Source organism: Macaca mulatta, chromosome 1 (genome assembly GCF_049350105.2).
Source record: "Macaca mulatta isolate MMU2019108-1 chromosome 1, T2T-MMU8v2.0, whole genome shotgun sequence".
In the NCBI taxonomy this organism is placed as follows: domain Eukaryota; kingdom Metazoa; phylum Chordata; class Mammalia; order Primates; family Cercopithecidae; genus Macaca; species Macaca mulatta.
The window spans coordinates 30,035,561-30,062,515 of record NC_133406.1 but is presented as its reverse complement, the minus strand read 5'-3'; the positions used below and the strand labels follow the sequence as shown (position 1 = coordinate 30,062,515).

Genomic DNA, 26,955 nt, shown 5'->3' with positions numbered 1-26,955 from the left:
GATGGGTGTGTCCCCTCTACCACCCCCCATAATATCAGGTAAGCTAGGGAACAAAAGCCTTTGGCTAAGTGGTCAGTTAAAAGCCCCCATCATTAGTGTGCCCTGAAACATATCCTAAGCACTTCTTCCACTGGTTCTCGCCCTTCTATTTTATTATTCCACCAGTCATTCCATTTTCAATCCTAAAATGTATGCAGTCTTATTGTTTGCTTTTAACTTTCTGTTAACTATATGTGGGCAACTGTTTAAGGTGGGACACTTAGTTGTGAGAGGTTCCCCCAGTGTGTTGACTGTGGGACACCAGAGTCACATTCTGTGACCTCAACTTGATTGTGGGACACTGCTGGTTGCACCCTGGGTACGCCAGGTTTTTCGGCATTAGTGAGGGGACCCTCATTGGCTGAAATGCAGGCACTCTGGGTTTTCAGCATTGGTATTCTAGACTGCACCCCAGATGCTCTGGGGTTTCTGGCATTAACATTCCCTTTAGGACTGTGGGTTATAGCCCCTCTCCCTAGGGGAATATTAGTCTTGCCCTTTTGTGTCCTAAAGTTAAAAGTATTATTTTCCTAATAGCCAGTTGCAAGCCCCTTCTTGGGAGCTGTCTTATAACTGCTTTGCTTGTAACTGTCCCTCTTGGTCAAAGGAACTGGGAGTTCACAGGCTTCTGACCTCAAATGGACAGACACCTACAGCAGCTGACAAGTGGCTACCTTTTTTCTCAGTGTCTCCGCTACCAGGTAGGTTCTCCAGCAAGTCAGGGCCTCTGAGGTCTCCCCTTTGGCAACCCTTTCCTAGGCAAATTATTTATGTTCATAGACTTTAAAATGTTTTAAATGGCATGAGAATAGAATAGAATAGAATAGAATAGAATAGAATAGAATAGAATAGAATAGAATATAGGATTGAGCTTATTGTATGGTATAAAATCTAAAAATGATAAAATGGTCCTCATCTATAAAATTCTAATGTCTGGTAGGCAGTTCAGGATTTCTTGCTAGGTTTACATAAAATGTGCTAAAGAAATGTATTTTTTATTGGGAAAACATTTTTTGTTTAATTTGGAAGTTATTAAAAGGGAAGTTCAAAATATGAGGAAACCATTAAGTAGAAAAGAGAGACATAAAGAATGTTATGGATAAAAATGTTTTCTCTCTGTTTTGCAAAGAAGGATATTAAAAAAGAGTAATTTTATATGAGGGAGAAATCTTGCATAGTAAATTCTTGTCCTAAAGTAAAATGTCTGGTTATTCAAGAAAGAGGTAACATAGGACAATGTATTAGTCCATTCTCACACTGCTATAAAGAACTACCTGAGATTGGGTGATTTATGAAAAAAAAAAAAAAAGGTTTAACTGACTCAGTTCTGCAGGCTGTACAGGAAACACAGTTGAGGAGGCCTCAGGAAACTTATAATCATGGTGGAAGTGTGAAGGGGAAGCAAGTACCTTCTACACATGGTGGCACAGGAGGAAGAGAATGAAGGGGGAAGTGCAACACACTTTTAAACAATCATATCACGTGAGAACTCATTCATTACCAAGACCCTGGGCAGCTCCACCCCTGTGGTTCTACAGGGTAGAGCCCCCATAACTGCTTTCAGGAGCTGGTGTTGACTGCCTGCAACTTTTCCAGGTGCACAGCGCAAAGTGTTGGTGGATCTAACATTCTGGGGTCTGGAGGATGGTGGCCCTCTTCTCACAGCTCCACTAGGCAGAGCCCCATTTGGGATGCTGGGGGTTGGGGGTTCCTACCCCATGTTTCCCCTCTGCACTGCCCTAGTAGAGGTTCTCCATGAGGGCTCTGTTCCTGCAGCAGACTTTTGCCTGGACATCCAGACGTTTCCACACATCCTCTGAAATCTAAGTGGAAGTTTCCAAACCTCAATTCTTGCCCTTTTTGCACTCATAGAACCAATACCACATGGAAGCTGCAAAGGCTTGGGGCTTGCACCCTTTGAAGTAATGGCCTGATCTGTACCTTTGCCCCTTTCAACTACAGCTGAAGCTGGAGCAGCTGGGATGCAGGGTGCCATATCCTGAGGCTGCACAGAGCAGCAGGACACTGGGCCTGGCCCACGCAACCGTTTTTCCCTCTTAGGCCTCCTGGCCTGTGATGGGAAGGGCTGCCATGAAGGTGTCTGAAACGCCCTAAAGGCATTTCCCCCACTTTCTGGGCTATTAACATTTGGCTCCTCTTTACTTATGCAAATTTCTGCAGGCTTGAATCCCTCCCCAGTAAAAGGGTTTTTCTTTTCTACCACATAGTCAGGCTGCAAATTTTCCGAATTTCTATGCTCTGCTTCCCTTTTAAACATAAGTTCCAGTTTTAGGCCATTTCTTTGTTTATGCAAATGAACACAGGCTTTTAGAAGTAACCAGGCCACATCCTGGATACTTTACTGCTTAGAAATTTCTTCTGCCAGATACCTTAAATCATCTCTCTCAAGTTTAAAGTTCCACAGATCCTTAAAGCAGAGGCACAACACCACCAGTCTCTTTGCTAAATCACAGGAAGAGTCACCTCTGTTCAAATTCCCAATGAGTTCCTCATCTCCATCTGAAACCACCTCAGCCTGAATTTCACTGTCCATATCACTATCAGTATTCTGGTCAAAACCATTCAACAAGTCTCTAGGAAATTCCAAACTTTCTGTTATCTTCCTGTCTTCTTCTGAGCCCTCCAAACTGTCCAACCCTGCCCATTACCCAGTTCCAAAGTCACTTCCATATTTTCAAGTATCTTTTGAACAATGCTCTACTTCTCTGGTACCAATTTTCTGTATTAGTCTGTTCTCACACTGCTATAAAGAACTACTTGAGACTGGGTATTTTATGCAGAAAAGAGGTTTAATTTTTAATTGACTCACCATTTCTCGGGCTGAACAGGAAGCATGGTTGGGGAGGCCTCAGGAAACTTAAAGGCAAAGGGGAAGCAAGTACCTGCTTTACATTGCCGTGCAGGAGGAAGAGAGTGAAGGGGGAAGCACTACACACTTTTAAACTACATCTCATAAGAAGTCATTCACTATCACAAGAACAGCAAGGGGAAATTCCACCCCCACGATTCAATCACCTCCCATCTGGCCCCTCCTCTAACATGTGGGGATTACAACTCAACATGAGATTTGGGTGGGGACACAGAGCTAAACCGTATCAGACAAGTCAGAAAATTCAGGCATGTTGTAGAGGGTCTGTGTTATGTCATGACAAGGTTCATAAAGGAGACTTTATAAAAGAAATTTTGTGTATGACTAAACTTGTCATAATTAGAAGGAAATTGTTTATAATACACTTGCTAAAGAACAGTCTAGCCGGGTGCAGTGACTCACCCCTGTAATCCCAGCACTTTGGGAGGCCAAGGCGGGTGGATCACTAGGTCAAGAGATAGAGACCACCCTGGCCATGGCCAACATGGTGAAACCCCGTTTCTACTAAAAATACAAAAATTAGCTGGGCACGGTGGCGCATACCTGTAGTCCCAGCTACGGGAGGCTGAGACAGGAGAATCGCTTGAACCTGGGAGGCGGAGGTTGCAGTGAGCAGAGATCGCACCACTGCACTCCAGCCTGGCAAAAGAGCAAGACTCCGTCTCAAAAATAAATAAATAAATAAATAAAAGAATGGTCTACATGTTAAAACTCAATTTTCTTAAAATGTTGATTTGCTAAATTACCAGAAATTTTGCTTTTTAATCCTGTAATCTACTCTTTTGAAAGCTTTTCGGATTCATTTTAACTCTTTTAGCTTTTTTTGTCAGCTCCTGTGAGTTTTTCTGCTGCAACTATGACTGCCGTTGTGGCCTGATGCTAAAATGTTTAGTCTTAGAGATCTGTGGGAGCAGTGTTTTCTTCCAGTATAGCTTAATTCTATGCTGTTGTTTCTTTTCTTGATGTGTAACCTATTTTGGCTTTTGGTTTTGACTCTTATATTGCTTAGAAGTGTTTGGGGGGCTCCTGCCCAAATCCATTCCCTTTGGCCAGGAAGGGAGCATCTGTTCAGTCTGTTGGGGGGCTATGGATTTTGATTTTTGTTCTGTATTCCTCCTTTTTGTCAGAAGGTGCTGGATGCAATGTTAATGGCAAAGATTTTATTTTCGCCTGTGCCGATGCTAAGATATTATGCTGCCTGCTCCAGGTCCACTGTATCCCTTGGTGGGAATCCTGTGGCCAGGTGACTTGGAGTCAGGAAACTTGTAGCCAGGGGATGTTCTGGGCCAGACAAGAGTGGAGGTGAGTGGGTACTCATCGGTCCTTGAACCCTTTTGAGCAGTGGGGGAGCAAAATAGTGTAATACTTCTTTTCAATCACTTTAGCCAACCTCCCAGGAAACACCGCTCTTGTCCTTGTTGGGTGTAGACGCCATGCTAAGGCCCAATTGCAGACATCATGTTGTCACTATTAATCTTGTTTGCTCTCCCAATTACCCTGAGCTGGTGTGGCTAGAAACATAATTCTACAGTAAATGTTTCAAAAATTATAGCATCAGGGCACCACCTTCATGGTTGCTAGATTTGTCATCAACATCCCCAGGATAAAGATTTCAATCTTCTGGCTTATCCAGAAAAATTTCACAAACATGTCCCCCAAACTGCCTAACTAACCACAGCAATCCTGAAATACCCAAACCCCTACTTGATAAGTGGAACAAACTCTCCCTACTGAACAAATTCCACCTGAACCTCCCACCATTACCTGGACCTGGGAAGTTGGCTATGTATACCTCCAGTGCACTCATGATTCTACCTTCTGCACCTTTTGTGTTAAGGACACGAAAGCAGAAGTTTCCCTGCAATGCTCTGAATCCAACTCTAGATGCCAACATACCAATGCCATAGTGAGGTAAATGGGATTCCACTTGAAAACAAGGAGACTATATATGGTGGCTTTTCCTGGATTAGAATATACAGGGGAAAACAACTAACTACCTAGTCTGGGAAGGTGGCAGTGCCACCCTCTTTCAGAAAATAATTGTTCAACCACCCCTATTAGAATGGGGGAAAGTATCTCTATAGACTCAAGTTGGCAACAAAGAATAAAGATCACACCCCATAGGGTCTCCGTTTGTGCCCCAATTCAGCTCATTTTTCTTTGTGGCCATGAATGGGAAGAAGTCATACCCCATAACCACTCCTGACTCCCCAGGTAGTCATCTGCTCTTTGTCTTTTAATTCTGAATAGTTAAAAGTCAATATCTGCTCTTCTAGGGGTAGCTTTCCCTTATGTATCAAAACTTGGAACTGAGGTGAATGTATGTTGACCACTCTTGCCCCTTCAGGGGTCACTGTCATGAGACCCAAATAACACCAGAAGTAAATAAGCAATAGGATTAATTCTGGCAGGAATCAGGGCAGCAGTACCCTTGGGTGGCTTTGCTTACCACAAGTGAACCCTAAACAACTTGACTCAAACTCTAGAATCCTTAGCCACCAACACAGGTCATGCACTAAAGAGAATTCAAGAGTCCCTAGACTCTTTGGCAAATGTATTTCTCAATAACAGACTAGCACTGGACTATTTACTAGCTGAACAAGGTAGAGCATGTGCAGTTATTAATAAAACCTGCTGCACATATATGAACGACTCCAGACAGGTTGAGATTAACATTCAAGAGATCTATAAGTAAACTACCTGGTTACAGATACAACCAGGGCACTTATTGCAACTATATCTGGTCAACTATCAAAAGTGCCTTCAAAAGTTTCAACTGGCTTTTAGCTACCTCTTCTAGGACCTTTGAAGGCTGTCTTGTTACTAATTTTTGGTCCTTGCCTGTTTAACCTCTTTTGTTTCATTTTGTTTTGTCTTAAAACAGTTCCAGGTAAAGAAAATGTTAGCACAAGGCTTCCAACTCCTCCTGTCTCTGGGCCCCTATCAGTTATCCAGAGATTTTCACTTCTCTGGTGCTAGATAGGGCCTACACCGTAAACTCAGCAGGAAGCAGTTACAGAAGACGGATCTCTATCCTTGTGTAGCCTTCTTAAGATTACGGAGGAGTATCTAATCTCTGAGGGAGGAATGAGGTAGGGAGGTGGGATTCAATTTTGGAGGCGGGTCTTGGACATCAGATCAAATTGAGTACCAGCTAAAACAGGTCCCAGACGGAAGCAAATTTCCATAAGCCAAGCCCACCACCAGTGTGCTATGTCTGTTTCCCACTGCCACAGCAACACCTGGAAGTTACCACATCTTTCCATGGCAACACCCAAAAGTTACCACCCCTTCCCATAACAATGGCCTGACAACCCAGAAGTTACCATCTTTTTCCTAGAAATTTCTGCATAACTACCCATTAATTTGCATATAATTAAAAGTACATATAAGCATGACTGCACAACTGCTTCTGAACTGCTATTCTGGGCACAATGCTTATGGGGTAGCGCTACTCCGCACAGAGCAGTACCTCGGCTGCTGCTGCTGCCGCTGCTGTACACTGCCACTTCAATTAAAGTCGCTGTTTAATACCACTGGCTTGCCCTTTAATTCTTGCCTGGGCTAAGCCAAGAATCATCCCGGGCTAAGCACTAATTTTGGGGCTTGCCTGTCCTGCATCAGATACATTGGGAAAATAAACAAGAAACATGCACTTAGAAAAATTTACCTAGCTGAGATACTAACAAAGTAAAACTCAAATACAAAACCTGCAACAAAAGGAACATACATTTACCCTTTGAAGCCCAGCCAAATAAATCACTATATCCTCCTGGCAACAAATAAGAGAACAAATACAATAAAAATCACTTTGTAATGCATTGTCTATAAACAACACAACAAAACCAGTTTGTAAAGCATTCTCCATATAAGCATATAAGCACAGCAATCAATGTCTCACAGACCCTTGAAATAAAAGGCTAGCACAAGGCATCAGAAAGCAAATTCTCTCCCACTCACATAAACTTAACTGGGCAGAGTTATTCTGAAGTGGATACTAAATAAAACTATTGGCTATTAGTCATAATGTGCTCATTATCTGTCATGATTTTTCTGGGATACTAATTCATTTAGAAAGTAATTAATACAGTTAATTAAAATTCTACTCTTTTGCCTATTAGCATAGACTCACAAACAGTTTAAGTCTCTTAGGTAATAAAGAAGTTTCAGTCTGCTAAGTTAAGGAGAACAAGCAAATCTAGGACAAAGCTAGCTGCCATGCTTGAATTTTACATTTGACATTTTTATAAATACCTTCAAAGGAGATGTGTTTTAATGTTTGTCTAATTTTATTCATGGATGTGATATCTGACAACTAAACTTTAACATATACGTAATTTGGTATCATTGAGAAAAGTAGTTCCTTCAAGATGTATGAAATGCTGAGCTCCCATAAGAAGCATCATCAAAACAGTTGGTCCCATGAGAGTGAAAGTCTCCAGAATGAAGTTTAGTTAGTCGTAAGTGAAGATTCACTGAAAATACGTGAAAAAGAAAGCAGAGAACAAAAGATCCCAAATTAAAGAGGAATAAATATGGATGTGGTAGTCAGCACACTGAACTACCCTTGGACCCTATTTATTTTTGTTTTTGTTAAGTTTATGGAATATACTTCACCTCTTCAACTTAGTCATTGCTTACCTGAGGGAAGTTTAAATTGCTGTGCTGATACTACTTCAAGAAATTCTACAGTACATGAAGTCAAGGTACAACTCAGAAGGAGAAAAGAAAGTAAAACTGTTTCACTGTGATAAGCTCTGTCTTAATTATAAGAATCACACTCTAAAATATAAGGTGGTCTGGTTGTATTTTGCATACAAATAATGAAAGGTAAAATAGTTCTGATTGAAGAGCCTAAATTTAACCTCGTACATTCTGAAGATAATTAAATGTAATTAGGCATATCTTCTTCTAGATAGCTTTCTAAGAAGCTGATTAAATAAGGACTTTATGTATCTGGTATCAAACAGCTGTGCATGGCACAAAATCATTTAATAATATATAACCAAGGAGAGTTCATGCTTGAAACAACTTTATGTAATAAACACTGTATTGGAGACAGAATCACTTGCTCTCAGAGAGCACAGTTCCTGTTAGTTCCACATGTTGTTGTCTACTTCATCTCCCTGATTTTACAAAAAATATAGTTAGCAAATTATTATGAGCTTAGCTAATAACAAAAATGCATTACATAAAGAAGTAAGAGATAGTGCAAGTTATACACTTACCTCATTTTTTACATTATCTGAAGCATTCAATGCAGATTTTTGATCACCACCATCCTGTTCACTTGCTGAAACTTTTGATTCAAATTCTGATTTTGTTATCTTTCCTTTACCATGTGAAGATGATACATTTTCTATATGCTGGCCAACAAGGCTATTTAAAACCAAAAGATATATTAAATAAACAGATTTTACTGGATAACAAATTCTATACAATCTCAATTCTTATAACTCATGTACAAAGTAAACCAAGGAAGAAACACAGAGAGATCAGCTTTCTCTCAAAGTGGAATTTAACATACACCAAAGTCTATTCAAACAGGACACTGCTGTTATTACAGAATCATAAGAAGGACAAACAACTGCTCCTACCCACCTGTCAGGTGGACTGACAAAGGAAGGTTGTTCAATTGGAGCACTAGCATCAAGGGCCTCACCAACATCACAATCAGTTTCAGACTGCTCGGTTTCACTTGGTTTGGCTATAGGAATAGTACCAGATTTTTCTATTTCACTAAAAAAAGAAACAAGAAACATAATCTGGTAATTAAATTAACTTGAGGTAATATACATTAAAAACACTATTAGTGATTTCCAAAACATAATGTAAACCAAAGAAAGAAAATTTTAAATCATGTCAAGTCAATTGCTGACTTGATCTGTTATTGTCCTCAGCTTCTAAATAACTACCTACCAAATATTAAAATATTAGAGGTTAATATTTGGTCGTATCAAAAATAAGATTTTTAAAAATTACTTATTCTCACTGTATCTTCTCTAAAGTTTAATTTCCATGTTACTATATTAATTCTACCAGCATTAAAGTTGTTACTTATGGCATCCTTCAAAAGTCATTATCTCAAGACATTTCACTAAAATTTTAAGGTGTTCTTAGAATTTCATTTTTACCCCTGCCTCACCTCCATTTCATTAATCAGTCATGTTTAATATAATGGGAGTATAGAATTCACTGTTCAGATATGTGGTATCTAGCCTTAAGTTCCTTCGGAATCATTTAAATTTAAAATACTATCATTAAAGTTAAAATACTATCATTATTTATCAACATGTCTTCTGTTCCCTGGCCCGTACTGAGACATGCTCCTAGCTGGTAACCATAACACCTTGTGCAACTCCTTCAACCCAAGCCCTTACATTCTTGAGAAGCAAGGGTGATATTAACGGACACATTTATCCTATGTACCAGTTATTCTTCTTGCACTTTATTTATATTAACTCATTTGATAAAGGAAATGCTTATGTAGTATTAAGAGAAGGACGTTTCGTTTTGTTCTTTGGACTGTTGCAGGAAGGAGCTAGGAGAAGTATCTAACAAATTTTCTAATTTAAGGATCACTTAAACCCAAACACTCTGAATATTTATTATCAAGTTTGAAAAAGGTAGCAATTCACACGAAGACATAAAAATGAATGAAATGGCAGTGATACTTAATGGAAATGAACAACCTGACATTTGAGTTGATAATTACAGGGAAGATAATTCAAATAAGCACTGTTTCCTAAGTAGAACCTTACTTTGCTTAGACTATATAGAGATTTCACACTTGGGATCTATCAACTTCATTGAGTTAGTTAGCTAAATAAACTTGTTATAAAATCATTACATTCAAAACACACAAAGGCATGCACACACATGCACACAAAACACAGTAACTGTTATTTAATTTAGGTCTGCTATATAGCCTAAACTTCAAACTTGAGTAGCAAGCTGCTTTATCTTTTAAAGAAATCTTTCTATCACTAACTAAGGAGATTCTTTTTTGTGTTTGTTTTTTGTAATGACTTACTCAAGCTTTGAGATTGGAGTGATTTCTGAGGTAGATGAGCTGGAAATATTTTCAACAGTTTCACTGTCCACAACTGCATTGGAAGACTCTTCATGCAAATCAACTGTAGGGAGTGTCTCCACCACCGGTGGACTTAACTTTTTTGACTCTGTATTCTGTTTAAAAAAAAAAGCCAACTAAATTAAATGTTGAGATTAATATATCATCTCTTTAGCAGAATAGGCATTTATGGAAAGCATTTCTGAAAAATGACAATATAAAAAATGTTCACTAAAAAAGTACTTTTATAAAAATCCTTTCTTCCAATATTACCACCCTAAGGAATATATTTCATATGAAAATACAGGCCCTACACATTGTTTCATGGCATTTCATAAACTAGGAAAGAACTTTCTCCCTACCTATTTCCTACTTTGCATCAGGAGCTACAAAGATTTCTGTCTTCTCTAATTGATGAACGCTAGTAGCAACAAAGAAACCCTATGGACAAGTACAAAACAGTACAATACATAGTTCTTGACCCTGAGCAGTTTAGGAAATAATGTGTATCAATAAGCAACAATATATGTTCAAGTAACAACACCAGGAAGCAATAAATGATTCTTGCTGCTCCTTCAGTCTCCAATGTCCTGGGCCTTTCAGTCCTCCAAAACACAATGTGAAATCTACCTAACACCTGTTCATATTTGAAAACCTCTATCAGCACCTCCACTTCCAAGACCAACCCTAAACAGAATTAACTACTCCCTTTCCTCTATGCCTCCACTGTTCTCTGTACACTTTTATCACTGTATCTGTAACAACTCAATTGCCATTATTCATGTCTCCCTCTCTTCTTCAAGTATACCATAAATGTCCTGAGTAAGAACTATGTTCTCTTGATCTTCATATTCCCAGTGTCTAGCACAGTACCTAGCACACGGTAGGTGTTTAAATGCTTCAATAAATGAATATCAAGTGAGAGGTACAAATATCATGCTCAGCTCAAGGAAAAAGAAACTAAGGACTATTATGAATTAGAAGAGCTAGGCCTTAAAGAAAAGAAGGGCCAGTACAAGAGCAGAAAAAAACCTCAAGGCATGTAGTCCAGAAAATATAAAGTATGATCATTTGGGGAATTATTTATACTGAGAAATTCACAAAAAAATATAAATAGTCGTCTGCATTTTTATGATGGAGGCCTTGAGAAAAGGACTACTGCCTTATTAGCAAATACTATATTACCATATGAACATGTATTCATACTTTAAAAATTAGTGAGATACTTTACATGCTTTTTTTTTTTTTTTTGAGACAGAGTCTCACTCTGTCACCCAGGCTGGAGTGCAGTGGCGTGATCTCGGCTCACTGCAACTTCCGTCTCTTGAGTTCAAGCGACTCTCCTGCCTGAGCCTCCTGAGTAGCTGAGACTACAGACATGCGCCACCATACCCGGCTATTTTTTGTATTTTTGGTAGAGTCAGGGTTTCACCATGCTGGCCAGGCTGGTCTCGAACTCCTGACCTCAGATGATCCACTGTGCCCGGCCTACATGCTATTTTTTAATTAAGTCTTCAAAATCCGATGTGTATTTTATGCTAACAGTAAATTTCAATTTGGACTAGCCACATTTCAAGTGCTTAATGGCCACATGTGGCTAGTGGCTACTGTAATGAACAATATAGGTATAGAAGACATGGTAAGCACTTGGAAGTATCTGAACACTACTACATCATAATAAAATTTTTATGAATAATGGTAGGAGTGTTCAGGATAGTCATACAATTGTAAGGGCTACAAGTATCACTTTTCTCTTACTCCTATGCATAAACCCTTGACAAATGTCTTGCAGAATCCAATAAAATGAAACTAATTCTATCGCTTTAGATAACTCAGTAAGTTATAAAATAGCCCTGGCTCTTGCAAAAAGTGCAAGGTTAAAAAATAAAAAACCAAAAAAAAAGAATAGCCAAGGCTGTATTTTTTTAAAAAGAAAGAATTCTCCCTCATTCTGAGTTAAAATGTGTGTTCTTTTTTTAATATTCGAGATTTTAGTTTTTCCTTAGTCCTTCTGCCTCCAGATCAAACATCCCCAGTTCCTTCAGCCATTACTGATATTAAATGGCTTCCAGATACCTCAGCATTAGCATTCTGATCAGTTTATGGTATATATATTCTAGACAATCAAATATCCCCAGTTCCTTCAGCCATTACTGATGTTAAATGGCTTCCAGATACCTCAGCATTCTGATCAGTTTATGGTGTATATATACTAGTTTTTAGTATTTTTCATAAAGTCTGGTGCACAAAGTAAACAATATTCAGAATGTAATATAAGAGAGGGAAAAAACATATTTTAACCTATTATCTATTCATACCCATAATAAGTAGAAATCTTGGTATCAAAATACTCCGAGTTCTACATAAAAATACTCCCTTTTGTTCCAAGTGATTCAGGTTAGAAAAAAATTTCCTAACAACTGAAAATCTGAAGAGACAAGATACATCATAATGAACCAAAATAGAACCGAGGAAGAAACGAGGATTTACACTCAAACCTTTACTACCAAGAGACTAGTCACATTTATTATTATTATTATTATCTGTAATTATACATGTACTCAAAAGTAGTACTATTAGCAGGTAAGCAATCTTAAGTCCAGTTACAGAGTACCTCAAAGTGAAAAAACTAACAATACACACACAATATGGTGACCGAACAGAGGTTTTCAACCTTGTGAAGTAGTTTGAAATGACATATTATTAAAAATCAAAGCAACATAGCTTACTTGTACATCCACAATAGAGTCATCTTTTAATTTATGTTCTTCTGGAGAAACAGGTAAATTTGAACCTGATTTTCCCAATGATTCAGCATTGATAGGTCCCTCTCTTTCATCCTATATAACAAACAACAACAAAAAAGATCACCTGATAAAACTGTTTTACAAAAGTTATAAAGCAATATGAAGACCATTTCTTTCCATACTTTAAAACCAAAAAATTGACTTGTGTATTTGACTCTAATTAATTTCATTTGTTTACAGGATTATTGTCTATTTCCTCCAATCCCCTCATTGCTACAACACTTAAAATGTGCAATACACCAGTTCAACAACTTCATTTGATTTCTTAATAAGCATTTTAGTCTTACCATCCAGCACTGTTTTAAGCACCTAGTAAAACTCCAATAAATATCTGACAAATGAAGGTACATAAAGCTCTTCCTTTCATCTCTTTTTTGACATACATTCGAGTTAGAATTTCTAATACCTTTATGCCTTCTAGAGTGTAACTTTCATAAAAGTTCATATTCAATCTTTGTTTACCTGAGTCTATATAGCTCATACTAGGTATCTAAATGTTTGCTGAAAGAATATGCTTTCCCCCTTAATGCTCTGCTTAAATTCATTTTTATGACATTTGTTTGCAAAATGCTTCATCAAAAAGGGGATTAAATCAAAATCTTACATACTGTGTGGGTGAAAATATAAAATTATAGTTTTTTTGGAGATACGTGGCAAGTCTTCAAATTTTAAATGCTCCATCCCAGAAATATATCCAACATAACTTAAATTTAAATAATCCACTCTAAATATGCAAAAGAAAACCCTCAAGTATGTAATTGTAAATATGTGTTGAAACACACACACACACACACGTGTGCACACATGGCAGGGAACAAAATGCAAAAGTTTGTCAATAAAGAAACAATTGATAAATAACATGTCTGTATAACAAGATTAAAATGCAGCCATTCAGAATATATCAACATGAAAAGATGATATATGAGCTATCACTGAGGGAAAGGGGGATGTCAATTTGTAATATATATATATACATGATATTTTCATAGAAATAAAAATATTAATTTGTGGGCATATATAAAGGTGTTATTTATACCCACAGAACAAGGTCCGAACATTTTCACAAGAGATAGTAAACTGTTGTTCCTTTGGGGAAAGGAATGAGACATAAATAATAAATATTTTATATCAATATAAATTATTTCAGTAATTTTAAATAAATACACTGAAGTTAAAGGCAAAAGCCAAATCAAGTCAATACTCACCATTTATCATTTAAAATGGTAAAATAACATGTTTTAAGATCATGAGGTTTTTTGGAGTCTTTATATTTACTGCACCTAATTACATAAAACAAACTACAAAGCCACTAACTGTAGATTATCCCTGGAATACTCATTTCTAATAGTTTTTAATTTGCAAAATTGGGATTTCTTTAAAAACTCTAATTATTATAGATCATTAAAAACAAATCACTCGTTTTCAGCTCTCTGAACATGCACTACCCTATACTATAGGACTAAGGATGTTACAAAATTCCAAATACAAGCAACAAGAATAAACATATAAATATCTCTGAGCCATCAGAATGTAAGAATTACCTGAGTAATAGCAAAGAAAAATACAAATCTCCACCAAAAATTATGGCACAGCATTTTTGAAATTATTTTATTTTGAATGTTTTCAGGCACTCTCGGAAAGCTGACACACAAATTATAATGTTAACTTTATTTAAGGCACCTTTTTCGGGAATTGTACATCTTCATTTTCTAGCGCACAGTTGTCATCTTGAGAGTAATACGATGACGCTGAAGCTGAAGAACTCTCTTTACAACATACACGCCAGCTGGGAAGCCTGTAAAACACCCACCACCACCAGCGACAAACAGAAAAAGAGAAAGAAAAAGAAAGAAGAAGAGTTGTTAAGTCAACGTATTTCTGTATGGGCTAGAATTTGAGGCAATAAACAGACAGATGGTTCCTATCCTAATACCTTTTAACAATTTAATGATGAAAATCAATATGCATAAGAAAAACATAAACATTATTATCAGCATTCCAAGTAAGACATTACGAATTCCATGAAGGCACAACAGGAAAGTCTTCACCAGAAGCAGTATCTGATCATTATGACACAAGGAACAGAGAAAGCTGTCAAATAGCTAACCTCCTCGGAAAGCAACAGTTCTTATAAATTCTAACAAATATTTAAGAACAGATAATCCTAAAGTTACCTCAACTGTTTAAAAGCCTAGAAGCTTCCAAATTATTTTTGCATAGAGAACCTAACAGTGATATCAAAAACTAACAGAAATAGCACACACATAAATGAATACTAGAGGTGAATAGTACTTAAGAAATAACATGCAAAACTTACCAAGAAAACAATAAAAAAGAAAGTCTCTAGGAACATACCAAAGGAGAAATATACCACAATTATTATCAAGTAGAGTTCAGTTCTGACATTCAAAATTGGTCCAATATAATAAAATCAACTTGATTTGCTACGCAAAAATATCAAGGAAAAATATCTTATGATTATATCCACAGCTACTGAAAAACATCTGATAAACTTATATATCCATCAATGTTTCAAGAATCAATAATGAAACAGGAATAATTATATATTTAACATGGAAAATACATATGTAATACATAAAACTAAAAGTCAGTACTATACATAGTGAGGAAACCTAAAAAGACACCTATATAGATCTGAAATAAGACAAGAATGTCCATTTTCATTAGCATTACAAAACACGAAGATAAAAGAGGCATAAAAATGGAAAAGACAGTAAAATTATCTGTAGTTCCAAATAATGAGGGTATCTGCATTAATTGCAGATGAGTTTATATAAATGGAAAATTCAAAAGAATCACCTGTTAAAAGAACAGGTATAAAAATTATATTCCCAGATATAAAAATTATATTCCTAAGTATAAAATTAAGAAGCAAATCAACACTCTCAAACCATAACAAGTACTCATTTACAATAGAAACGATAAAGTGCCCAGATAGAAACTTGGCAAGAAATCTTCTAGTAAGTAGAAATGTTTGAAACTGCCAATATTTGACAATCTTTTTACTTGGAAAAAGTGTCAATTTCACAATTCAAAATAATAGGAGCAGTCTGAAAACCACATACTGAGGTGGTAAAAAGGGAGACTTTTTGTATAAAAAGTAAGCCAGAAATAGTCAAGAAATAGTCAAGAATATTCTGATATGAGGGGACTAGATCTATATGAAACTACAGTAATTACAGCAATATGATACTGAGATAACAGAGGCAAAGGAAACCCCCAGGGTGACTAGAAAGAGAAATCCCAGGAAGATAGCTGTAAACAAGGAATAGAAGGCAACCAGTCTAGGTTAGTTTATCAGAGCACCCAAATACCACCAGAAGAAATGGAATGCCTAGGTTTAAAGACTTTGGAGATTTCTTAAACCTACTGCTTTCATTTTAGAAATTGTATTTCTATTTTTTCCTTGAAGGAAGGTTTTCAACTTGAATGTGTGGTGAAAAGTTTTTCTTGTGGCAACCTACAGTCTTTAATACTTCTAGGCATCCTGCCATTTTAAGGGTGTATGTTACAACTATGTGTTTCAAAAAATAATGGTTAAGTGTTAGGGTAAAAGAGAAGTCAATTCATCCTTACTAAAAAGAATAGGAGAGGAACTCAGGAAAATTTTTCGAAAGGATATAGCAACTGAAGAGCCAAGGAAGATTTCATTAAGAAAGTGGAAAACATTCTTTATTGTGCCAAGGGAGATTTCTTTACGGAAGAAAGCATTCTTTAATGTGAAAGTGATTGAAAAAAACCATCTTTTTAAAATGGATATCCAATGGCTTGCAATGACAGCTTTTTACATTTGCCTAGCACAGAATTACTGAACCAGCTATCTTTTTGTTTTTATCATACTATCAAATAAATCTAGCAAAATAATGCAATAATGAATTCTAGAAAGACATTAATGTGCGATAAAGAATATGCTAATATGCAAATGAGCCAAGCTTAATAATCGCAGGGAAGGAGTCTGCAATTATTAAGCTTGACTAATAAAACTAAACTGGAGTCTGTCACTTTCAAATGAATTGTTTTCCTCTGAGTTTTAATGAAGAAACTTTACAAGCATGTAAGATTACCCAGTAAGTACCAATTATTATGTTAGATACAGGGCCCTGTTAGGAAACATTGGGGTAATTTTCAACTCATTTAAAAATTTGAGTAAGTACATATAGTTTTAAGAAAATATGAAAACAACAAAGCAGCCATTTTAATTAACATAGAAACCAAACAAGATGTAAAACATTATGTCATTAAGACAGCTATTTATTATATATGAGTAAAAAGAGGAAAGAATTACAAATATATATGCACCTAACAATGTAGAAAATACACTACAACCACGGGCAAAGCTACAGGTGGAAAGAGAATAATCAAAAATTATGGTGGCCTATTTTAAATTACCTCACAAAATAACAGATTAAGTGGACAAAATGATATTTATATTCCATGTAAGAAGCTCAAAGATACAGAATTTTATACCAAATACAAATTAAAACATTCTTCTCGAGGACACGTGGAATATTTCCCAAATACCAATCATAAACTGAAGCCTCAAATTCCAAAAACTCAAGCTCTAAAAGATTATATTCCCCAACAAGGCTGCAACAAAATTTGAAATAACAAAAAGACAGCTAACAATATCCCAAGCCTGGAAGCAAGAAATATGTAGCAAAATAATCCTTAGGTTAAAGAGGAAACAACATTATGAAATAATCAGCAGAAGACTACCAATCAAAATTGGTGGGATGTAGATGAGACAATAGCAGGAAAATTATGCTTCTGAATATATGAAGACAAATGCTGAAAACAGAAGAGCTAATCATTCAACTCAAAAAGATAGAGGACAGTACAAATGCAAAGAAACAAGGAAGGATATATGGACAGGCACTGCTAAAGTAGAGAACAAAAACAGCAAAGAAAATTAAGAAAATCAAAAGTCGGTTCTTTGAAGAAAGTATTAGACAAACTTCTGGCAAAATCAATAAATGGAAGATAGTAATGGAAATTAACAAAATATGGAATAAAAAGATAAGATAACCACAGAGAAAACATTTTTTAAATTATAAAATATTATAAATTATATATAACAATATATTTGGCAACAGGAGAAATGGATACGTTTCTAGAAAAACAGCAAAACTGCCATAAGGAATGGAAAAAACTGATAACAGACTGATAACAAATAAACTTGAATGGATCTATGAACATCTCACACATAGAAAATTCAAACCTGGTTTTTAAATTTTTTATTTGGAAATAGTTTCAAATTTCAGAAGAGTAGGCAGCATAGTACAAAAAAAAATCTACAAATGCCTTAGCTGTATCAACCCATTGTTAATATTTTACTTAATTTGTTCCATTATTTGTCATTTGCCCATGCTCACTCACTCATCCTCCCTCTCTCCCTCTGTTTCCTCTCTCCCAGTAATTTACCTCTAAAATACTGTGATATCTATTTCCACAGAAGAGGGATATTCTCTTGAATAACTACAATACAGCTATCAACTTCAATAAGTGTTACATTGACACAAAAATTTACTGTCCATATTGCAATTTTGTCAATTAAATAATGTCTTTTTTAGAATTCCATTCTCTAATACAGAATTAAATCTATGACCATGTCCTGCATTTGTCATGTCTATTCAGTATCATTTAATTTGGAACAGTTCTGGAGCTTTATTTTATGCAGCACTAACATTTTTGAAGGCTATAGTCCCTTTTCTTTTTAGATAGTATAGTCCTTATGTGAGATTTGTCTAATGTATCATGATGACCAGATTCAGATTAGGTATTCTCAGTCAGAAGCCTTTGTTGTGTCTTTCTCAGGATATTATAGTGATGTTGTGACTTTCTCAGGATATTGTATCGAGAAGCATATAATATCCATGTTCCAGCAGTTGCAATTCTACTTTTAGGTACTTCTTAACAGCAATGAAAACTATGTCCACAAAAAGCCTTGTACAAGCATGTCCCTAGTAGTTTCTACTCGGGACTAGATAGCCAAAATCTGGAAGCAGCCCAGATAACTACTAACAGAAGAATAAACAAACTGTAGTACATTCACACAGTGTACTACTACTCAGCAATAAAAAGGAACTAATTAATGACAAAGGAAACAAAATGGGTAAATCTCAGATATTACATTGAGTAAAAAGAAGTCAAACACATGAGTAAATACTGTATAATTCCATTTAGATGAAGGTCCAGAAATGGCAAAACTAATCCATGGTGACAGAAATCAGATTACTACTTGCCTCCGGGGGATTCACCAGAAAGGGACATGAGAGAACTTTCTGGGGTGATGAGAATATTCTGTATCTTGAGAGGGTGTGAGTTACATATGTGTATGCATGTGTCAAAACTGATCTAACTATACAGTTAAGGTCTGTGCATTTTGCTGTACATTATTTATTTATTCTGAGACAGGGTCTCACTCTGTCACCCAGGCTGGGGTGCAGTGGTGTCATCTCAGCTCACCGTGGCCTTCCCCTTCCCGGGCTCAAGTGATCCTTCCACCTCAGCCTCCAGAATAGCTGGGACTACAGGCAAGCACCAACATGTCTGGCTAATTTTTGTATTTTTGGAAGAGATGGGGTTTTGCCACGTCACCCAGGCTAGTCTCGAACTCCCGGGGTCAAGTGATCCACCTGCCTCGGCCTCTCAAAGTGCAAAGTGCCACTGTGCCTGGCCTATACAGGTTTTATTACCTGTTCAAGATCCTGCAACTAGTAAGTGGGGATCTGGGGTTAAAACTTGGATCTTTTTGACTCTGAAGCACGGGCCTCTTAGCTACTACACTACATGGCCTTCATCTTTATCACTTGTTGCCATTACGAAAATCAAGAAGTAGTTAATCAGAACTTCTCCTTTGTGATAGTTGTTTTATTTTTGTATTATGCTGTAACTAGCCTTGACTAGTATTACCGATTCTTGAGTGAATCTAACAGTGTTATCTTCTTACCTTTCTTTTCATTTATCTGTTGGATAGAAAATATTAAACATGAAATGTAGCAACATGGAAAAATCCAACACTTTGGAGAGAGATTTAAATTTGCAAGGTGAGTGATGGGCAACTTATGAGCTTCAGTTTCCTTATTTGTAAAAATTAGATTAATGTCCGGAGCTGCGCGCCCCGGCCATAGCGAATGATAGCTGACGATTGGGAACGCCTGAGCTCTATTCATTTCCACCTTCTACCTCCTCCCTAGATTTACCTTTTTCCCTGTATTAATACCTCATAAAAGATGGCGCTCTTCCTGCTTCTTCTTCACCTATTTTTCCCGCGCCCATGAAAATTACTACCTGACAGCGCAGGTGCAACATGACGTTCGACCAGAGAAACCAATACCTACTTGGTCACGCCCTCTGCGATGAGATCATCTTCGCCTTGGTCCAACCCTTTTCCCTCCAAGTGTATATAAGGCACTGCATTACCGCCATTAAGAGAGACTTGATCAGAGCACTGTCTTGTCTCCATTTCTCGTATCTCTTGTTCCCCAAATTCCCACCCCCTCCTCCAGGGCCTGCTTCGACTATCCCGCGGGCCGGGATAGATTAATACTTTAATCCAAGAGTATGGACAAATTTAAGAGGAGCCCAGGAGTCAGAGACCAGCCTGGACAACAAGGCAAAACCCCGTCTCTACAAAACATACAAAAATTAGCCAGGCATGGTGGCGCACACCTCTGGTCCCAGCTACTCAGGAGCCTGAGGTGGAAGGAGAATCACCAGTGCCCAGGGAGGTCAAGGCTGCAGTGAGTGGTGATCATGCTGCTGTACTCTAGCCTGGGGGACAGAGTGAGAAAAAAAAAAAAAGCAAGTAAGCAAGCCTGTATGCCTCAACTCAGTATCAAAATTGTAAAATGGACTTATTAGGAGCAACTGAAATAAATGTATATGCTATGCTTAGCCTGGCACAGAATATGCACTGAAATGTCAGTTATTATCAGCCACTACCTTTTCTATCTACTTTCACTTACCAAATTTCACAGTAGTTTATACTTGTAATCTCAACTTCTTCACCTTCTACTTAGTCCTCAGCCTGCTGAAATCTAGTTTCTGCCCTCACTGTGCCACTCAGACTAGTATGGTGTGGCAGAAGTTAGATTTTTTTGATTCCTCGGCTGCATGTGGTACCTCTGACTGCTGTTTTAACTTAAACCACCTCCTTTTTGACTTGTCAAATTACACACTTCTGCTTCTCATCTCACGCTGACTCCTGCTTCTGAGTCTCCTTTGATATGCTGCTTCTGTTCACTATTTAAATTCTGATGCTCCAAGGGTCTGGTTCTGAATCTTCCCTTTATATTCTACATAGGAGACTTACCTACTCTCATGGTTTTTAGTTGACGGCTACTGAAACTTTTATCTTCAGCCCTTATCTTTTCCTAACTGGCCCATTCCTTAAAACCCTTCTGTGATACCCTACATTAATGCTGACGATACATAAAGCTCATTTAAAAGTTGCATCTCTCTTCCTTCATATTCCAAGATATCTCAAAAACATCTAAATCCAAAATTGAATACATTAGCTTCCTTTTCCAAATCTCTTCCTCTCATATCCTTGATCCCACCATCTGGTACTGCTGTCTACCCAGTCCTCAAACTAGAAACCTGAAAAACATCTGTGACTATTCCTTTGCCTTCACCCTCCCTTGACCATCTCGTTTATTCTACTCTAAATTTCTTTAAATCATTTCTCAATCCCCATTCTGACTGCCTCAACTCAAGCTCTTATCTCTTACCTAGAGCGAACTCCTAACAGATCTCCCTAATTCCTAACTTGCTACGTCTGCGAATCAACCATTAACACTGCCAAAAATCTAACAGTAAATTATCACACTACCATTCCCCTGCTTAAGACCTTTTATAGACTCCATTAACTACGTGACAAAACTCAAGCTTCTCTCCACATGCTATTTAAAAATCTCTAACAATTCTACTAACGTCTTCAGCTTCATACTTCCTGCCACTCTCCCTGCCTTTCACTTTATGCTTCAGTGATACAGAGCTACCTGTAATAGTTCCTTGAACACAGACTGTGCTGTCTCATGTCTCTGGCTCATGCTGTTTCCTCTTTCAAGAATGTTCTGTACTTACTCCCACTCCCACTATCTAAAACCTAACAAAATACCTATAATTCTCTCTTGGGGCAAGAAACTAGTAAGGGTCTAAAACATTTTCCTGATTTCCACAATCTGGGGTTAGTGGGCGGCCCCTCTCTAAATTCTCACAGCCTGTTGGCTATCTCTACCTGAGCACATACACACTGAAATGAAATTAACTGTTTATTTTTGTTTCTCACATAAGACTAAGCAACTCCAAGGCAGAGAATACACTGCCCTCTTGCCAGCATGATGATCTGCTGAGCTCCTACTTTGACTATGAATTGGAAAAGCTTTTTCAGAGCTTTAAAAAGAATGAGAAAAGACTTTGTGGTAAAAGAAACAACTAAACTAGGCAATAAAGAATTGCTTCTTAAACATAAATTCAAAACTAATCCCTTGTACAGAAATATAGTGCCAGCCACTCAATTAGGGCAGTATGGTTAAAATTAACAGTGAACATTGTAGTTTTTGAGTATTACTTCCTGGATATCTGAAAAAAATTACAAAAATCCTTAAGTATTGAGAAACTTGTGGGAAATGGGTGAATAATACGGAAGCCACTTTGGTCAAACACTGGTAATAAAACAAGACCAAAAGATCACCAGGCCTCTAGTGCCTTTGCTTAAGCAACCTAGTTTCTCTCCATCACAATGTTTTATTAAAAGACAGATATTCTTCTAAACCACATTATCAGTCTGGAGTTCTTTTAAGGTTGCTTGTCTTCTGCTTGGTCTATCTGCTAACAGGTAAGAGCACACTGGACCTCTTTCTCCTTGCAGTTTTTATTCTATTTGGCTACTTCAACAGTCTTTAGTCAAACCACATGCAACTGTACAGCTTAGCTGAAGAAAGTTCTATCTTCTAGTGCCTGTTTCTAATTAAACCTTTGCATTTCAGTAGTTCTGACTTTTAATCTTCACTCTGATGTAGGATTGGGTCTTAAATTCTCTTAGCTTAATATTCCACATATCAAATTCTATTAGAAACTTGTTTCACTAAATTGGCCTATAATTTCATTGATCCAACATAGAGAAGCACTTAGTAAACAACGTGATATGTTCTGTTTTTATATCTTAACCTACCATTAGAAATTCAGTCAATACAATTTGTCCTCTAAGATGCTGGAAATAATCATACCCTATACTTGATAATAATATATTTTCAGAAATTGGGTACGGTGTATTTAGCCTCTAAAACACAAGTGACAGTACTTTTCTTACCTTAATTTTCAATTAGAAACTACAGAGTCCTCAAATCAATTATTACCAGGCCAACAGATCAGCCATGCTAAAACAAAGTCTCTATTAGGAAAAGTAGAAAATAAAGCTACAACAGTTGGTGTGGGTCAGACTGCAGGCATTTAAAAATTATCAAGGTTTAAAGTTTTATCCTTCAAGGAGCCTTTGAAAGATATTTCATTAGAGGACTGACATAATCAAAGTTGCATGTAAGATAAATCCAGCAGCACTGTGTAAAATAGGTTGTAGCAAACAAGTACGAAGCTACTCTACATGTTAACTTTTTTTTTTTTAAGTACTCTTCTACCTCCCCTCGCTGCCAAACAAATGTGTGGAATTCATGCCTATGAGCTCTCCAAGCATCTACTAATCTCCACTCCCAAAAGCTATCAATCACTTCCCTCTTTTGAAAACAAGGCCCGTTTCTCAGTTTTCAAGCTCTTCAACCTTATCTAAGACATTTTACATTGTTGACCACTCAAATGACTTACTTAAATCTTTTTCCATCTCTCTTTCCAGTTTCCTCCTTCCTTTCAGAGCTTTACTATGCTTGGCACCTTTCTTTATTCTGTTTCAAAAGTCCAATGATCTCTTTCAAAAATGATTCCCTCTATGACAGCGGTCACCAACCTTTTGGCACCAGAGACCAGTTTCATGGAAGACAACTTTGCCATGAATGGGGTTGGGGGGGTGCGCATTACATTCTCATAAGGAGCACAGAACCTAGCATGTGCGGTTCATGGTAGGGTTCGTGCTCCTATGAGAATCTAGTTCTGCTGCTAATCTGACAGGAGGTGGAGCTCAGGCAGTAATGCTCACTCACCTGCTGTTCACCTCCTGTCGTGCGGTCAGGGTCCTAACAGACTACGGACTAGCAAAGGTCCCCAGCCCAGGGGTTGGGGACCTCTGCTTTATGAGGACAACGCCAAGCCAAATTTTCTTTCTTTTTTTTTTTTTTCTTGAGATGGAGTTTTGCTCTTGTTGACCAGGCTGGAGTGCAATGGCACAATCCTGACTCACCAAAACCTCCGCCTCCCAGGTTCAAGTGATTCTCCTGCCAGCTTGCCAACCTTTCACAAAACCAAATCAGTTACGTCCTCAGAAATCTCTATTTATTGTACCCTCTTCTTTGTTTCTACTGCCAAGATTAAGTTGTTCTTATGACAAGCCTCAATTACTCCAAAGGCTTTTTAGGATCCGGGATTTGAAGATATTATTATCTGAGAATGCTCAAGTCTCTTATATAAAATGGCATTTGCATATCACCTATGTATATCCTCCCATATAAATATCTAGAGGTGATTTAAAATATCTAGAGGTGATTTAAAACATCTATGCATATCCTCCCATATAAATATCTAGAGGTGATTTAAAACCTAATGCTATGTAAATGCTATGTAAATAGCTGTTATACAACATTGTTTTTATTTGTATTTTTATTGTTGTATTGTTATTTTTTACTTTTTAAAATATATTTTCAACCTGAGGTTGGTTGCATCTGTGGATGTGGAAAGTCAGTTGTATTCATCCCTCTAAGTCTCTTTCCTCTAAAAAAAAATCTAGCACAATTATGTCAAAATAATGTTCTCACAACACCACTTTTCTTGCTGAATCTTTATTATCTAATTCTTTGGACTGGCTTGCAAAATCTACCAAAACCTCTGAAATCTATCTCTTTCTCCTCAAGCTTGTCTGTTTACTACCACTCCTACCCAAATCAACTAGATTATCTCTTTTATTCATAATTCTCTCTCTCCTTGACAATTAAGTGCCATCTACCCACTGCAAGCAGGCATACAGACATACACATGCACACATAAAGAAACAGCCATTTATTCATATTATCAACACCAGTATATCTTGTTTCAGCTCATGAAGCTCCTGTTTGCATAGAAGCAGAGTTTATAAACCACATATTTCCCTTGAACCCAAGTCAAGCCTTCCTTGAGAACTCTAGCCCTCATTTTCTCCTAAGCATTTACTATGCAATTCAGTTTTCTGTGTTGTTTACTAACATTCAAACCAGGTATCTTAGAATGTTAGATATACAAAAAATAAACTGAGTTAATCTAATACAGTAATACAGACTTGAATGCATAAGAGTATCCCAAACTTACTAACAAAATCTACAAGGTAAGAATCCTATGTATGTGTATTTCTTTTAAAAGTTTCATGAACAATTCCAATGCCCACTCCTTCCTAGGCCAATCCAGGCACCCACATTTCAGATGAAAAAAGTTGACACTTTGCCAGATAAAATTATTAACTAGAAAAAGTGAAGAAACTTGCCCGAGACCATCTACCAGCCAACTGGCAGCACAGCATACTGGTTAAGAGAACACAGGCTTAGAACCTGGCCTTCTTAGGTTCTGGCTCTGTTGCTTCCCGGCTGTGAGAACTTGGGCAAGCTGGTTAACTTCTCTGTGCCCACCTTTCTTCATCTTTAAAATGGAGTGTCTGCCTTAAAACATTGATACAGAGAATAAAATAATTTAATGTATATTACCTTGAATAGTATTTAGTACTTAGAAGAGAAATAATCACTCAATAAATGTTCATATTAATAATGCAAAGGAAGGACTACAACCAAGCTCTGACGTAGTTTTACGTCTTAAGCACTACACCACTATCTGTATTGTAACACGCAGCTTTTATACAGAGCTCAAGTCTCACAATTCTTCTGTATCCTTCACCACACCAAATACACTGTGGATAATCAAATAATATTTTAAGTGGATTTATAAATTCCCATTTTTAACTCTGAAACCTGGGCCATCTTATTTCTACTCAACAAATTACCAAAGTATCTAGAGTCAATGAATAACTTATATAGTAGTGTTTACTATATGTGAGGCATTATTCTTAGCCTTTACATGTTTTTTCCCCAGTAGATTACAAACGCTACATAATACAAAATTAGCTTAGTACCTACAAACCGTATTAATGTTACAGAATACTTTCTAATAAAGCTAGGTGTCGCTTTCATGTAAAATATAAAATAATTTTAACTAGCAATTATAAAGTCCTAAATAAAACCAAATCTTCTTTCAAAAAAAACTTGCATTAAACAAATTTATCCCAAAGGATTAACACTCTTATACTGCAAATATTCAAAGCAATTTCCTATTCCCTTGTGACATGTACAATTTGACTTGTGAAATTAGTCTAAAATATGGCCTTGAAAAACAAAGACAGGTAACATAAAACTGGTGCTAAAGTATAACCCAAAACACGTAGATAAGTTTCAAGTAAAGAGATTTTGTCTCTTTCCAGTTATGCATAAACTACTAAACAAAAGCATCACGTGTTTCTATTTGAAGATGACTTGAGAATAATAAAGCACTTAAATTTTTATGTTTCCCTTTCGTTATAAGCATAACAATATTAATTATACATATTGATTCATTTGTCCATTCAGACTGTTGAGAAAAGTGCAACAATAATGTACAAGTTCATGAACAAATGAAAAATGAAATAACCGATGCTCAAAAGAGCTGATACCTTTTATTTTTTCCATTGCCTGTCAACCCTACTACCTGCTTCCACTCCAGTATATCCTCAAATGTTTAATAACATAAAGGACCACCATGAAACATGTTATTTGCCATCTTTTACTGGACACAGTGTTCAGGTGTTATGCAAAGATGTCACACACCTTCTTTCACAGACCTTTTCCTATTAAGGCAAGCTGGCTTCATCTAACTTGTCTGAAGGGAATCTGACACTGTATGACCCGACACCTCTTATAAATATAAATACCAGGTGCTTTCTTTGGAATATATATCCCAGAGCA

General features: G+C 36.9%; 1 protein-coding gene across 4 annotated transcripts in view; it reads right to left on the bottom strand.

Annotated features, from left to right (window-relative positions):
* SUCO (SUN domain containing ossification factor) overlaps window positions 1-26,955 on the bottom strand; it is an 82,147-nt gene that overhangs the window by 49,316 nt on the left and 5,876 nt on the right. For 3 of the 4 annotated variants that reach the window (XM_001100732.5, XM_015124042.3, XM_028850415.2), the window contains exons 2-6: window positions 14,489-14,603; window positions 12,731-12,841; window positions 9,963-10,117; window positions 8,531-8,668; window positions 8,158-8,308 (exon numbers count right to left, since the gene is read on the bottom strand). In XM_001100732.5, coding sequence (XP_001100732.2) covers window positions 8,158-8,308; window positions 8,531-8,668; window positions 9,963-10,117; window positions 12,731-12,841; window positions 14,489-14,603 — 670 coding nt within the window. Of the gene's footprint in view, window positions 1-8,157; window positions 8,309-8,530; window positions 8,669-9,962; window positions 10,118-12,730; window positions 12,842-14,488; window positions 14,604-26,955 lie in introns of those variants that run through there. The other variant, XM_078000029.1, reaches the window with a different exon arrangement.